General features: G+C 54.2%; 1 protein-coding gene across 2 annotated transcripts; it reads right to left on the reverse strand.

Moving 5' to 3' along the window:
- Nucleotides 1-1,019: 1,019 nt before the first annotated feature.
- THAP8 (THAP domain containing 8) lies at nucleotides 1,020-13,026 on the reverse strand. Of its 2 annotated transcripts, none has more exons than XM_039510550.1 (4): nucleotides 12,813-13,026; nucleotides 10,753-10,945; nucleotides 8,527-9,621; nucleotides 1,020-2,096 (listed from the first exon to the last, which is right to left on the reverse strand). In XM_039510550.1, the coding sequence occupies exons 1-4, from the start codon at nucleotides 12,893-12,895 to the stop codon at nucleotides 1,950-1,952; spliced, it is 1,518 nt and encodes a 505-aa protein (XP_039366484.1). In that variant the 5' UTR covers nucleotides 12,896-13,026; the 3' UTR covers nucleotides 1,020-1,949. The 2 variants fall into 2 exon arrangements, with proteins under 2 accessions (XP_039366484.1, XP_039366485.1); XM_039510551.1 differs by lacking the exon at nucleotides 12,813-13,026 and adding an exon at nucleotides 11,632-11,768.
- Between the last annotated feature and the right edge of the window lie 256 nt (nucleotides 13,027-13,282).

Here is a 13,282-nt window from a genome sequence, read left to right on the forward strand (position 1 = left end):
CTCCACTTCTTTGTCATCATCATTCATTTTTATTAAAGCATTTTTTACCAGGTACAAACACAATCTCTCCAGGGGAGAGACAAATCAAGATTTAAACACAATGAGGTCCCCGTCCCCGTCCCTCCCCTCAACACATTCAACAATCGTGGCGCTGCCAGTCAACCTTTGAGTCCGGCTGTTTCATTTGCAAACAATCGTATTAAAAATAAACTTAAATAAAAAAATAAAGTGGAAGAGAATTTATTCACACCCTCAGGAAAGAATCAAGTACGCAGCTAGTCAGGGAAAGCCAATGGCAACGGGACAACATGGTGGTGGTGGGGTGAGTAGCCTGGCTTTAAAGCCTTTGGAGGATGAGTTATCCTTAGATCTAACGAAGCTTTTTCCTCTACTGATAACTTTGCAATTCAGGGACCAACCCTGCACCCACTCAAGTCAGTGGGAGCTTTGCCATCATCCTCAACAGCAGCAGAATGGCTTAGTTGCAGTGTTTTCAAACAGGGAACCTGATAGCAGGAAGCTGGAGACAAGAGCTGGCTGCAATGGTAGGGTACCCAGCACCAAAGCCCCCACTGGAGTCATGGGTCAGTCTCTAAACATTCATGGGCTGGGCTCAGAAAAAAGCAGGAGTCATGGGAGGCAGGAGACACCCCCATCTTTCCACACACCCCTCAAAAAAAAATCCCAGGTGCCCAACTCCTCTGCCTTTATCAAGCTTTCTGATGACCCCAAACCTCTCCCCTGAGCTAGTGCACATGTCCATGTTCCCTGAAGTGACTGGCCCTGCCCGGTTCCCCAGCTGCTAAGCCTACAGCATTACAAGCCTCCTACACAGTGTTGCCAACTCCCATGGTTTTGTCATGAGTCTCATGATAATTATTGTTTTCCGTAAAGCCCCAGCTCCAGGAGATGTGATGATTGCAGCCTTCATTCTTAAAGAAAAAGTAAGTTTCTAGCCCTCCTGGCTGTGGAGAAAGCTTCCAAATGTGACCCCTGGGCACCCTAAAGGCTCAAAAAGCAGGAGGCAAATAAAAAGAACACCAAAGCCATTATGTTTACATTGTCTCATGATTTTTTGGTGATGTTTTGAGCATTTGGGGTGGGCGCTACTGCCTAGAACAAGCCGTTTAAATATCACAGCAAACTGTGCACACCCAGGATGCGTGGCACCCCGGGGATCAACGGTGAGCCTTGTAACGACAGCGTTTTGGGTGACACCGCAGCTGGTCAGTGTTAACTGAGACACAGTCACACGTCCCTCCAGAACCTCTGCACTGCTATCCTCAAGATTTCCAGCCCAGCTTTGCCGCTTCAGTCTGCTCGGTCCATTTCCCATTCGCACAGATACTTGTGCATAGGCCGACAAATTTGTGCTAGGCTTCCACGGCAGCAGCCGGGGAGGGCTCATACACAGGATGACCCAGAGGAACAATTAGGTTAACTGCCCCAACAGTGCCAGAGAGGCAGAAAACTCAGGGCCAGCAGCAAAGCTGACAGGAGTTTTCAGGAGCTTAGGAAGGGGTGAGTTGGCTTGGCTTATACACACACCCTGCTCATTTTTGTTGTCACTCAAGCAGGCAGCCAGCTTATGTGCAGCAGGCAGAGCAAGTACACGAGTAAATACAGCTTTTAATCGGTGGTTATTAACCCGGTGACAGCAGGACCCTGCAGCTCAGGGAGGTGGATACGTGGACGAGCCAGTAACTCGATCCCCCCATGAGAAGACCCTTTATAAACAATCATTCCAACTCGAAACAAACCCACCTCTCCACTCCCCACCAAAATAAAGTGCCATAGCATGAAGGCCATTGAATACGCAGCTGCTGCATCATTGCCAGCAGCACGGGAATCGCTGCTCCTGTTGCTGGGGAGAGAAGGACCAGGGTGATCCCTGACCGTGCAGCTCAGTGAAGCAGGGAGCGGAGGGCTCTAGAGCACGGGTCTCTTGGTTACTGCTCTTCCACGTGGATGATTGTCTCATTCCCCTCCTCTGGGAGCTGGGGAACAGCGTACACTAGAGCCCGGTCTTCCTCCTGGCAGATGATGGCAACTGTGCTGCCGCTTTCTGGCATCACCGCGCTGGACTGCAGGCACGCCTGGGGGAGAGCAAGATGGGAGGTTAAAGATTTTGCCTGGGGAGGTTTCCAGGCAGTGCTGCTTAAAGGACAGGAGGGGCCAGGGCTCAGAGGCGGCACTGGCCATTTGCTCTCTCTGTGTACGTCTAACATTGCAATAAAAGACCCGCCGCAGAGCCAGGGCTCGCCCGGGGCAGCTGACTTGGCTTGCGGGGCTCAAAACTGCAGTGTAGACGGCCAGGCTTAGGCCGGAGCCCAGACTCAAACCCGGCGAGTGGTTGGTCTCAGAGCCTGGGCTCCAGCCTGAGCATCTACACGGCCATTTTTAGCTCCACAGCCCAAGTCAACTGACCTGGGCTCCAAGCCTCGGTGCAGTGCGTTTTTGCCTTGCAGTGTAGACGTACCCTCTGGTGTCTGGCTGGCTAGTTCTTGCTGCTCAGGGTCGAACTGGTCACCATAGGTGGGGTTGACAAGGAATTTCCCCCTCCAGGTCACACTGGCAGGGACCTCAGGGGTTTTTCACCAGCGTGGGGGGGCAGGTCTGGGTCTATCTCATTTCATCATTCCCCTGTCACTGCTGGGGTCTGGGGCCCTGGGGCCCCTCCTATTCACTGCCTGCGGCACTTGATAGTTCAGTCTCCTGCAAGCTGCAATACTTGGTCTAATTTCAGTGGCTGAGTTAAGCACGCAGATGCTGATGGGAGCCTGTGAGATACAGCGGATAAGTCTAGATGGTCTGGTGGACCTGTCTGGCCTTAGCTCTCTGAATCTAGCTCCAGATTGCTCGTTAGGTCCAGCCCCGGGGGAACAGCAAACGAGTCGTTCCCGTCTGACAGCTGTTTGGTGGCCCCTGGATAAAACAAATTTGGTAGCTATCGAACAAGGGTGCAGGAGACAGAGGTGCAATTAGGGCCCTCCCCGGCAGCCTCAGCAGAGAAGCCAAGACCCTGGGGGGCTGAACTCTCCCCCCTCAGCCCTAGAGAGGGTCCTGCAGATCACAGAGAAAGGGGGTGACAGAGGAGTTCAGTCTCAGGGGCCTGTGCATTCCTTGGCCTCTCTGCCTAGGCTGCTGGGAAGAGGCCTGGTTTGTGATGGGAACTGCAGGCAGAGGTCAGAATCCTCCACTTGAACCGATGACCTAGATGTGAAAGACGCTGCCTCTCCCCTAGTCAAGCCCACAAGCCATTCAGACCCCACCCAAGCTATTTTAGGGCTCATCAACATGCAAAGTCATTCCAGAACAAGGCAGGGTATGGATTTCAAGTCCTATAGCTATTCTGGAATAAGAGTATCCATATGGGAAGCTATTCTGGTCAGTTTCCCCAGGCAGAAAAACCCTCAGGTCCACAGATCAGTAGTTTTTTGTTTGTTTGTTTTGTTTTTTAAGGTTAGAAGGGACTACCACATTATCTTAGTCTGGCTTGGGTAAAGCAGACCGTGTTTCATGCAACATCATTTTGCTTCAGCTGCCTCTCCCATACCCCTATTCCAAAATGCTGCAGGAAAGAGTGGGGGTATAAAGACACTGTCATGCTGAATGGGCTACAGGCTGCCAGCAAGCAAATCCTGGATCCAAACACAATCACAGGCCTCACTATAGCCAATGGGTGTGGCCAAGCACTCTTTTAGGCTAAGCAAAAGGAGCAATCAAGCCACTTGATGTAGTGATGGCAGCTGCAGACAAAGAATACTGACTGCCCAAGGAAACAGGCTGCATGGCGTATGCCATGTAAACGGAGGAATGGCCCTGGCTGCAGACACAGAGGCTCGGCAAGAGAGCCAGGGGAAGGAGCTGTGGGTGTGACCCTGTTAGGAAGCAGAGGGATGGAGTTTCTTGGGGACAGACTGCTCTGGAGGGACAGACTTGAAGATTGATGAGCAAGGAAGACGCCTGTTTTGTTTGTACTGCATTCAGGGAAACAGCACTTGGCAGAGATGGTTGTATGTAGACAAGATGACATCATAAGTCTACCTGACTCGTATCATCAATTTCTCATCCTAACAGAGCCAACTCTGCCAGGCCCTCAACTTCCCACCCTCCACAATACTGTCTAGGCAATAAATTAAATCAAAGCCTCTGGTTGCAAGACCAGCATGAGCGAGCGGCGGGAAAAGATCCAATTTCAAGCTGCGATCTGAAGAGGACTGGGGGATACATTCCATCCACGCGCATTTATCCAGTTCAATTAAAATGATCAAGAACAATAAACCGGCGGAGTGAATTCCAATTAAGGAGGAAGGGAAAGTTCAAAGTTAACAATTAAAACCCTTCTAAAACAAGAGCTGTGCGTGAATCTTTTTGCATCCGATCCCAGCGGCTGACTGAACAGACCTCGGAACAGACGTGCTAACAAAGAACCCAACACCATAGCTAATTTGGCACTTAAGGACTGACGCAAGCCACTTCCACAAAAGATTATTAGGCATGGAAGGTTATGGTACTAGTCAATGAAAAGACCATATTCCTTAGGTTTGCAGTAGGGGCTCTGAGCAACCCTATCTCCATGGCACAAGGTATTAACAGCCTCTCACGGGGCGGGGGAAAGATACAGAGCTGTGAACCTTGTCAGATACCAGGTCATACGGGGGTCTGTAGCAGCAGAGAATTGAACCTAGGTCTCCCATATCCCATGCTGGCACCCTAACCGCTGGGCCATCATGCTGTCTTGCTAGTGCTATTTGCAAGAACTGGCTCCTATTGGCTGGTTTTACGAAACTGCTGTATCACTGAATGTCTCAGTGTATGTGGGATCCATCATCTGCTCTCAGGGCTGAAGCACATCTCTTCCAGACCAGGGACAACGGAGAGTCATTCACCTGAATGGCTCTCATTCAAATGGAAGCGCACCTCAGGACCAGGCGCTGGCTGAAGCTAGAAGGACTGGCTTTCTCCAGCACCTCTGCGGGGCCTTGGGTTTGGAGCACTGGAATTTCCCAGAAGGGGAGAAACAAAGAAGCTGGATGCTACTGCTAAGCCATATGAACTCAGACTATAGAGAGGAGGAAAAGGGACATACTTTCATAGCAGAGGACAGTTTTTCTGAGTGCAGCACCACTCAAGGTCAGAGAAGCTTGCTGGAGAGGAAAGAGAGTGAGACTAGTGTTCAGAAGAGAAGCCGTGAATTGCAGGACACCTGGTTTTTTATCGTGTCTCGTGTCCCTGCCCCAGAAGTCAATAAAAGGTGACACTTACTTTTCTACTCTGATCTAAGTCCAAAGAACGTTTCAGAGAGGTGAGGAAACTGATGCAGGGAATGCGTGGAGGTGTGCGTGTTTTGTCTGGATCTGTGTATTTCTTGGGCCGTCTCAAGCAGAGAGCGATTGTTTTAGAATCCCTATTTGCAAAGCCTCTGTATGGTGCACGTTTCAGTCACATGTCCCCAAGGAGTTCAACAGCAGAGAGGCCACCAGATTGGCACTCTGGGAGAAGGTGGGCTTGAGCAACAGGGATGTGCCTTGCGAGGGGTCAGCACTGTTCTTGGCGGGCCTAGGGCAGCTGGACCATGGGGTGCCATTTCTGCCTGCGCCCGAGAACCAAAAGACAGAGTCGGGGACCACCCAGCCTGGAAGCTTAAAGAAGACAAAGCCCAGGGTGGTGGGACTCAAACAACCCAAGTGTCCAGCAGGGGGAGCACTACCAGGATTGCAGCAGCTCCATTAGGAAAGCTCCTTTGCTTCCAAATGGGGACAAACTCAAGGCCAGATTCTGCCCTCACTGAAGTCAATGAGGGTTAAGTCACAGGCTTTGATTCTCCTCACCCCCACCCCCAGCAAGATATGACCCTTTCACCAACTACACCCCCATTAGCAAGATACCGAATGGTCGATTCCAGACCTTTATTTTTTTTAATTGTGGCACATGTGTAAGGAGAGCGCTGAACTGAGAAGCCGGTGAACTGCGGTGCACTGCTTCCGCACAGGCAGCAAGTTGGCACACACTGCAGGCATCCAGAAGATAGGGGACTGGGCACTCGCATGTGACAAAGCGGGGTGTTTAAACTGCTAGCCTGCATTGGGAAAGAGGGGGCTCCTGGAGCCCAGAGCAGTGCACCTGTGTTGCCAGCAGCTGGGGAGAGTTTCCCCTGGTATGGCACAGACGGGGTGTCCTCCCGCTGTAAGCAGGTGGTAGTATTAACCCCAGTCATCCTGGGTAATGCTGAAAAGTGTCACAGCTCCTCCTACCAAGGTGCCTCCATCATCAACCCAGCAGGGAAAAGAGGGTGCTTGGGCCCGACGGATTCTGGACTAAGATGACGTGGGAGTTAGTGGTTCGGCTTGACACAGCCTCGCTGCAAAAGACCTCTCCCCCGCTTCTCCTCACACAGGGACAGCCAGACAGGCTGGCGGATGGAAACAACTTTCCAGCGGCTGTTGTAGCCTCGATTCCCATAGCAGCAACACCACCATTAGGAACAGGCACCCACAAGACACTGGGCCATCCAGTCCTCAGGACATCATGCTAGGCCACCGTCCTTCCCTGGAGCTGTTCCACAGAGCAGAGTGAAGCCAGCTGGATGACTCTGGCCCCACATACGGTACAGAGTAGGGGACAAATAGGCTATACAGTATGTCCCCCACCCACCAAAGCAGGAAAAAATCCCACCCCTTGTATCCCCACACAAGGCACTCACAGCATCCTGCTCAGGCTGTTTGTGGGTATCGAACATGAGACCCCCTAGCTCTAACTGCTTGAGCTAAAGGCCCGTATCTGCATTCTCTATGGGGCACAGCCACTAGGTAGAACAGAGGGGTGCTCTGGTGGCTAGAGCACTAGCTTGGGAGACCCAGGTTCAATTTCCGGCTCTGCCACAGGCTTCCTGTGACCCCTCGGGCAAGTCACTTAGCCTCTCAGAGCCTCAACTCCCCATCTGTACAACAGGGATAAGAGCCCTGCCCCACAGGATTTTAAAGATTGTGTAGTGCAGAGATACCACCATGACAGTACCTACAGCTATGTCTACACTGTAGCCAGGGGTTTGTCTTGGAGACGTACTCCAGCTACCTGCAGTGCCACACCCTGACTTCTAAAGTACAACTAGCACAGGTACATCCACACGAACTGCAAATCACCCCCATGTATGCGTACACGTGTGCCCCAGGGACCTCATGGTGCCAACTGACAGAGGGTATAAGGGTTACAGGGATCCCCAGAGTCTGGTATTTACATTCTAGTTCACCAAAGGTCCATTTTAGGGTCTACTGAAAGTGTGTCATATACTGGTCCTCTTGAGCACAGGGGATATTTGAGGAGTTGTTTCTGTAGAAAAATTATGTTCTTAAAGCAATGTATAAGGTGACCTGCCTTAGTTCCACCAGACAGGAGCTAAGAAACATTCCTCTCTGTGGTCTGGCTTGTCGAATACTAATGGCGGGATGTGACATCAAAGAGAAAGCAGCACACAGGAAAAAACGAGCCACAGGGGGTTTATCCTGTTTGCAAACAACGGTTTGGAGGACTATTTCTAGGGGGTGCCTATGAACCGCCATTATTCCTTCAATCTGTAAGAACAAGCTGTCAGTGGGCTTGATTTTATGAGAAGGAGGCTCAATCTTACTGGCTGAAAATGCGGGGGAAAGGACTTGGGTTAGGCTATCTTGTAGGACAGTAATTCTCAACTAGGGATCCAGGGCCCCTTGGGGTGTCACATGCAGGTTTCAGGGGGTCCACCAAGCATGGCTGGCATTAGACTCACTAGGCCAAAGTCCTGCCATGCGGGACTGCAGACCGAGTCCTCAAGTCCCACCACCCAGGGCTGAAGCCAAAGCCTGATCAACTTCACTTTGTGGTGGCCCCGGGCAATTGCCCTCCTTGCTACCCCCTAACATCAGCCCTGGCTTTTATACACAGGAAAACAGCTGTTGTGGGACAGCTATCCCATGGAGTTTTTATAGCATGTTGTGGGAGCCTCGTAAAGAAGAAGGTTGAGAACCCCTGTTGTAGGAGAGATGGGAATGTCTTGTGTTATTAAATATCAGCTCTAGAAAAAAGTGTTATGATTTTGTTCCATATGTAACCCAATATTCTTACCCACTATCACTGGAACTCCTGTCCTTGGATGCTGAACCTGTTCTTGTTTTCACTATATAGATACCCAAGTGTGGTGTGTGTGTGCGTGCGCTAAAGTGGTGACCCAGAGTTGAATCTTAAAAGCTGGAGTATACTGTTCCTTTGGGAACAACAGATGTACAAGTTCTGCCAGTGTTCAGCGGAACAGGGCTAGACACATGGCAAGGACTTGGCGGGGGGGATGTGCCTATCGCTTACCTGTACAGAGAGAGTGGGGCCTCCAGAGGCCTGGAAGGCAGTGCTTGTGCTCCCAGAGGCTGGTAGTTTCAGGAAGTCGACCCATGGCAGGGACAGACAAGACCCCCTCATGCTAAGGGCAACTAGTGGTGAGGGACCCGGCAAGCATCAGAACAGCCAGATAGAGTTTAGACACGCCCAACCTACCATCTCCAGCAGCTTGAGCTTCTCATCCGACACCAGGCTCTCCTTCCTCAGCTGCTCCACCACACCCTCCATGGCTTCCAGTTTGGTGCAGTGACGCCGGTGTCGCTGCTGCAGCACCTTGACCTTCTTCTGCAGGCCCATCACCAGGTCGACCAGCTGCTGGGTGGTCAGCTCATTCTTGTGGTAGCGGTGCTCCTCAAGTTGCTCCTCCAGGGTTTCGGCACAGAGCTCCACCTCGATGGTGGAGGAGGAGTCGTCATCATCCAGGGAGCCGGCGGCATAGTTCGACACTATGGGCACCGTCGAGACAATGGGCACCGTCAAGGCCGAGGACAACACGGTCTCGGGAGGCGATGCACTGGACGTCAGCGGCCCCATGGTGCTGGAGGACACCACCGGCGCAGTGGGGATGGTTTCAAAATACGCCACCATCTGGGTGGTCGACACCTGCAGGGAGCTGAGGACAGCTGCGGTGGAAGGGTCAGTTTCCAGAAGGGGCTGGATGGACACGTTCTCAATGAAGAGGGTGCCCTGGTCTGCAATCTCCTGTGGGTCCACCGTGGCCACCAGGGTATGTGCCTGATCAGCAGCGAAGGTGCCCTCGGGCTGGTCCACTACAGCAGCGTCCTCACAAGAGACCATGATCTCTGTGGCAAATTGCTCAGGCACGTCTGCCACAAAAGAGTCCGGAGAGGCCTCGACGGAGAAATCCACACGCTGGTCCATGGCAGGAGGGAACGGCTGGCCTGGGAGATGGATGGGGATGGACTCTACACCCTCCGTGGGTGAGGCCACAGCCAGCGCCACAGCATTGAGCGGCTCCATGATCTGAACGAGAGGCATCAGGTTCACCGCCCCGACCAGAGGGGAGGAGAGGGCATGAAGGTCCAGATCCGAGACAGAGGGCTGGGCTTCCACGTAGATCGGGGCCGAGGACAGACCCGGGTCGATAGCTATGGCGAGAGCTTCCAGTGTGTCCGGAGTGGGATGGGCTGCCACGGCTTGTGGCCCCTGCGAGGTCCTGTCCATGCTGTTCTCAGCAATTAGCTTCTTGGCCTGTGTTTCGCATGGGGGCCTGGCAGGATTCTCCCTTTTCTGCAAGCCACCAAAGAAACAACATGTATTTGCCTCTGAAAGACAATGCAGAGGTGAGGGGGCCCAATTACCTGCCCTGCTTGTGGCAGGAGGAAGAGGTGGCTATAAGTTCCCTTTGCATTCCCCTGTGCTGCAGGATAGCCTTATCTGGCTTCCAGGGTCAATTACAGCAGCCTCAGGGCTGCTCTAAGTTATGCTTTTTTATGGGCCCTGGGGAGCAGAGGACAGACATAGCACAGTGCACTCTGGCTGCTCCCCTGACTACCCCCTCCACCACACACACACACACAGCCGTGTGCTCTGGCCGTACCCTGATCTACCCCCATGCCAGGTGTTACAAACAAGGCCCTTACACATGCTCTATGCCAGCTGGGGAGGCCTCTGACACAAGAGGGAGGCTCAAGCAGCTGTTTCTGCTCACTTTCGGGCCCCTTTGCACTCCAGAACAGTGCAAAGTGGCTTTAGGTTTTCCAACAGGTCTGATTATCAGGCCCCATTCCCCGGGCTTTGCAGGGACTGCCCAGATTTAAAGCGCTGTCAAAGGCCTGTCCCTGAGTCATCAATCCAGCCCCCTCTCCAACATCTTGCACAAACATGCACAGACAGACCGACCCACATGCTCCTCCCCTCCCCCTCCTATGTTCCAATTAGGCAATTTCTTCCTCCATTGCCATTAGCCTTCGTTGAGTCACATGACAGAGGTGTTTACTCTCAAGCTGTTTGCTCTGGGAGTGACAGACTGTCAGCGGGCAGGTATAGGCAGGCAACCTGGCAGTGACTAGGCCGGTTTCTGATCATCTTGCCAGATTTTCACAAGTAATCAACACGGTGCCTTAAGCTAGCCCCAAGGAGCTCAAAGCTTCACAGTCCCCTCAGGAAGCAGTCAATATCATTCTTCCTATTTTACAGATGGGACAACTAGGCCACAGAGAGGGGGAGAAACTTGTCCAATGTCAACTATAAAAATGGGGATAATTCCTTCCCAGAGTAAGGAAGAGAGCTCAGTCCTCGACACTAGCTACTCAGCCATGCTCCCCCCCAAGTCAGCTATTTTGTAAAACCCTGTCCCAAGCATCCCCCACTGAATTCACACTGGAAAGTCCCCACATCAGTTGATGACCAGAGACTTACCAGGGGTTTTTCAGACAGTTGAAAGATGGTGGGGACAGCATCAGGCTTTAGATAGCGAACCCCCCACCTGTATTCAAAACATGACGGAGCAAAGTGCTCACTGCATAAATGCTGGTATCTGGTGGGTACCCACTTCTCTTGGTTCATCTGAGAGAGCCATTGTTGGAGTCGTTCTGGGTTATGCAAGGGAAACCTGCATGGACATCAGAAGAGGTCTTCAGTGACAATCAAACCTCATGCTGTCATGGCCACATTCAGCCTGTGGTCACCAAGGAACCCACAAACATTTACTGATTTAGCTTCACAGCCCCCTTTGAGACAGGTCCGTGTTATGATTCCCATTTTACAGATGAGGAAACTGAGGGACAGAGACGAAGAGACGTGCCCAAATTCAAGCAGTGAGTCACCAGCATAGCTAGGAAGAGGACCTAAAAATCCTGACTCCTGCTCTTGGCTCACATGCTATCAAATATCCAAACAGATACCAGTGATTAAAGAGGTGGCAGCAGACACCAGGACTCGGTGGCAGGGCCTGAATATCAACCCCAGGGTAGTACTAAATTCCAAATGTTTGACACCCAGCTCTTCCTCCCCCTGCACCCCAGGCGAGCAGGTGCATGGGCTCAGCCAGACACCAATAAAAACAGATGCAGTGACAGAGTCTGCTCCCCAGCACATTTCCCTGCCCCATTCCTTACATACCCCATTTCCCTGCCCCATACGGTACAGTGCCTAAGACCTATTAACCATGACTACACCTGGTGTTGTAAGCATCCCTGTAACCATATGACACCTGTCACTCACTGCTGTTACATAAAGGACCCGCCTTCCCTGCAAGTAACATACAGCACCTGGCAACACCCACCACATAGCCCATACCTATATGACAGCACCACCCTGTTACTGGGGGAGGGGAATTCCACTCCCTCTATTAACATACGTCACGTGGTGCTCACTGCTATGATCACATTGGACAGATACCCCACTCTAATACAGTCCATGACCTGCTCCATGAACAGCCCACTCCCCACCCCAACGGTGCTCCCCCTCACCCCACTGCCTCCTGCCCCCCAGACCGCCCATGTCCAGCCCTCTCACCCCACTGCCTCCTCCTGCCCCTTCCATGGTGCTCCCCCTCACCCCACTGCCTCCTGCCCCCAGACCATCCCTCACTGCCTCCTGCTCCCCTGCTGCTTCCTACCCCCCCCCACCTCTTGCCCCTTCCATGGTGCTCCCCCTCACCCCTCTGCCCCCCAGACAGCCCATGTCCAGCCTTCTCACCCCACTGCCTCCTCTTGCCCCTTCCAGTGCTCCCCTCACCCCACTGCCTCCTACCCCCAGACCACCCATGTACAGCCCCTCACCCCCACTGCCAACTCCTGCCCCTTCCATGGTGCTCCCCTCACTCCACTGCCTCCTGCCCCCCAAACTAGCCCCCACTGCATCCCACCCTCTCACCTCACTGCCTCCTGCCCTCCAGACTACCCCCCACTGCATCCCACCCTCTCACCTCACTGCCTCCTGCCCTCCAGACTACCCCCCACTGTGTCCCACCCTCTCACCCCACAGACTCCTGCCCCCCAGACCAGCCATGTACAGCCCCCTCACCCCACTGCCTCCTACCCCCAGACCACCCATGTACAGCCCCCTCACCCCACTGCCAACCCCTGCCCCTTCCATGGTGCTCCCCCTCCCCACTCCACTGCCTCCTGCCCCCCAAACTAGCCCCCATTGCATCCCACCCTCTCACCTCACTGCCTCCTGCCCCCCAGACTACCCCCCACTGTGTCCCACCCCAGACCACCCATGTACAGCCCCTCACCCCACTGCCTCCTGCCCCTCCACAATCCTCCCCCACCCCGCTACCTCCAACGCCTCTTGTCCCCTCACAGCCCTCCCCGGTCCCCCCATCTGCTCCTCCCCCCGGCGGCCCCGCGGGCTCGGCCGCTCCCCTCCCGGCCGGCGCTCCCCTCCCGTTGCCAGCCCGCGTTGTTCGGGGGCGGGGGGCAGGCGAGCGCGCCCCGCGCGTGACGTCACGCCACGGCGCAGGCGGAACTGACCTATAGAAGCTGAGGCGCTCGCCGCCCGGCCGGCGCTGCCCGGCCGAGTTGGAGCAGTTCGGCGCCCGGCAGTACTTGGGCATCGTCGCGCGCCCCAGCGCCGGGCTGGCTCCCCTCGCACGTGACACGCGCCGCGCCGCGCCACGGCCGCACGCAAGGCGACGCCGTGCGTCGCTACGCTTAGAACCCGCCCGCCGTCCGTCCGAGGGCGCGCGTGCGGCGCCGCAGGGCGGAGGGGGCGGGGCTATATCCGGGCCCTGCCGCCATGGCAACAGGGCCGTAGACTAGAGCCGCAAGGGCCGTAACACAGGGGGTGGCTACGGGAGGGCGGGGCTAGGGGGTGTCACCCCGGGAGGGAGGCGGGGCCTGGGAGGGGGGGTTGCTATGAGAGGGGCTGAGCTAGGGAGTGTCACCCCGGGAGGGAGGCGGGGCCTGGGATGGGGGGTTGCTATGAGAGGGGCTGAGCTAGG

The sequence above is a fragment of the Mauremys reevesii genome, linkage group 22 (assembly GCF_016161935.1).
Source record: "Mauremys reevesii isolate NIE-2019 linkage group 22, ASM1616193v1, whole genome shotgun sequence".
Lineage (NCBI taxonomy): Eukaryota > Metazoa > Chordata > Testudines > Geoemydidae > Mauremys > Mauremys reevesii.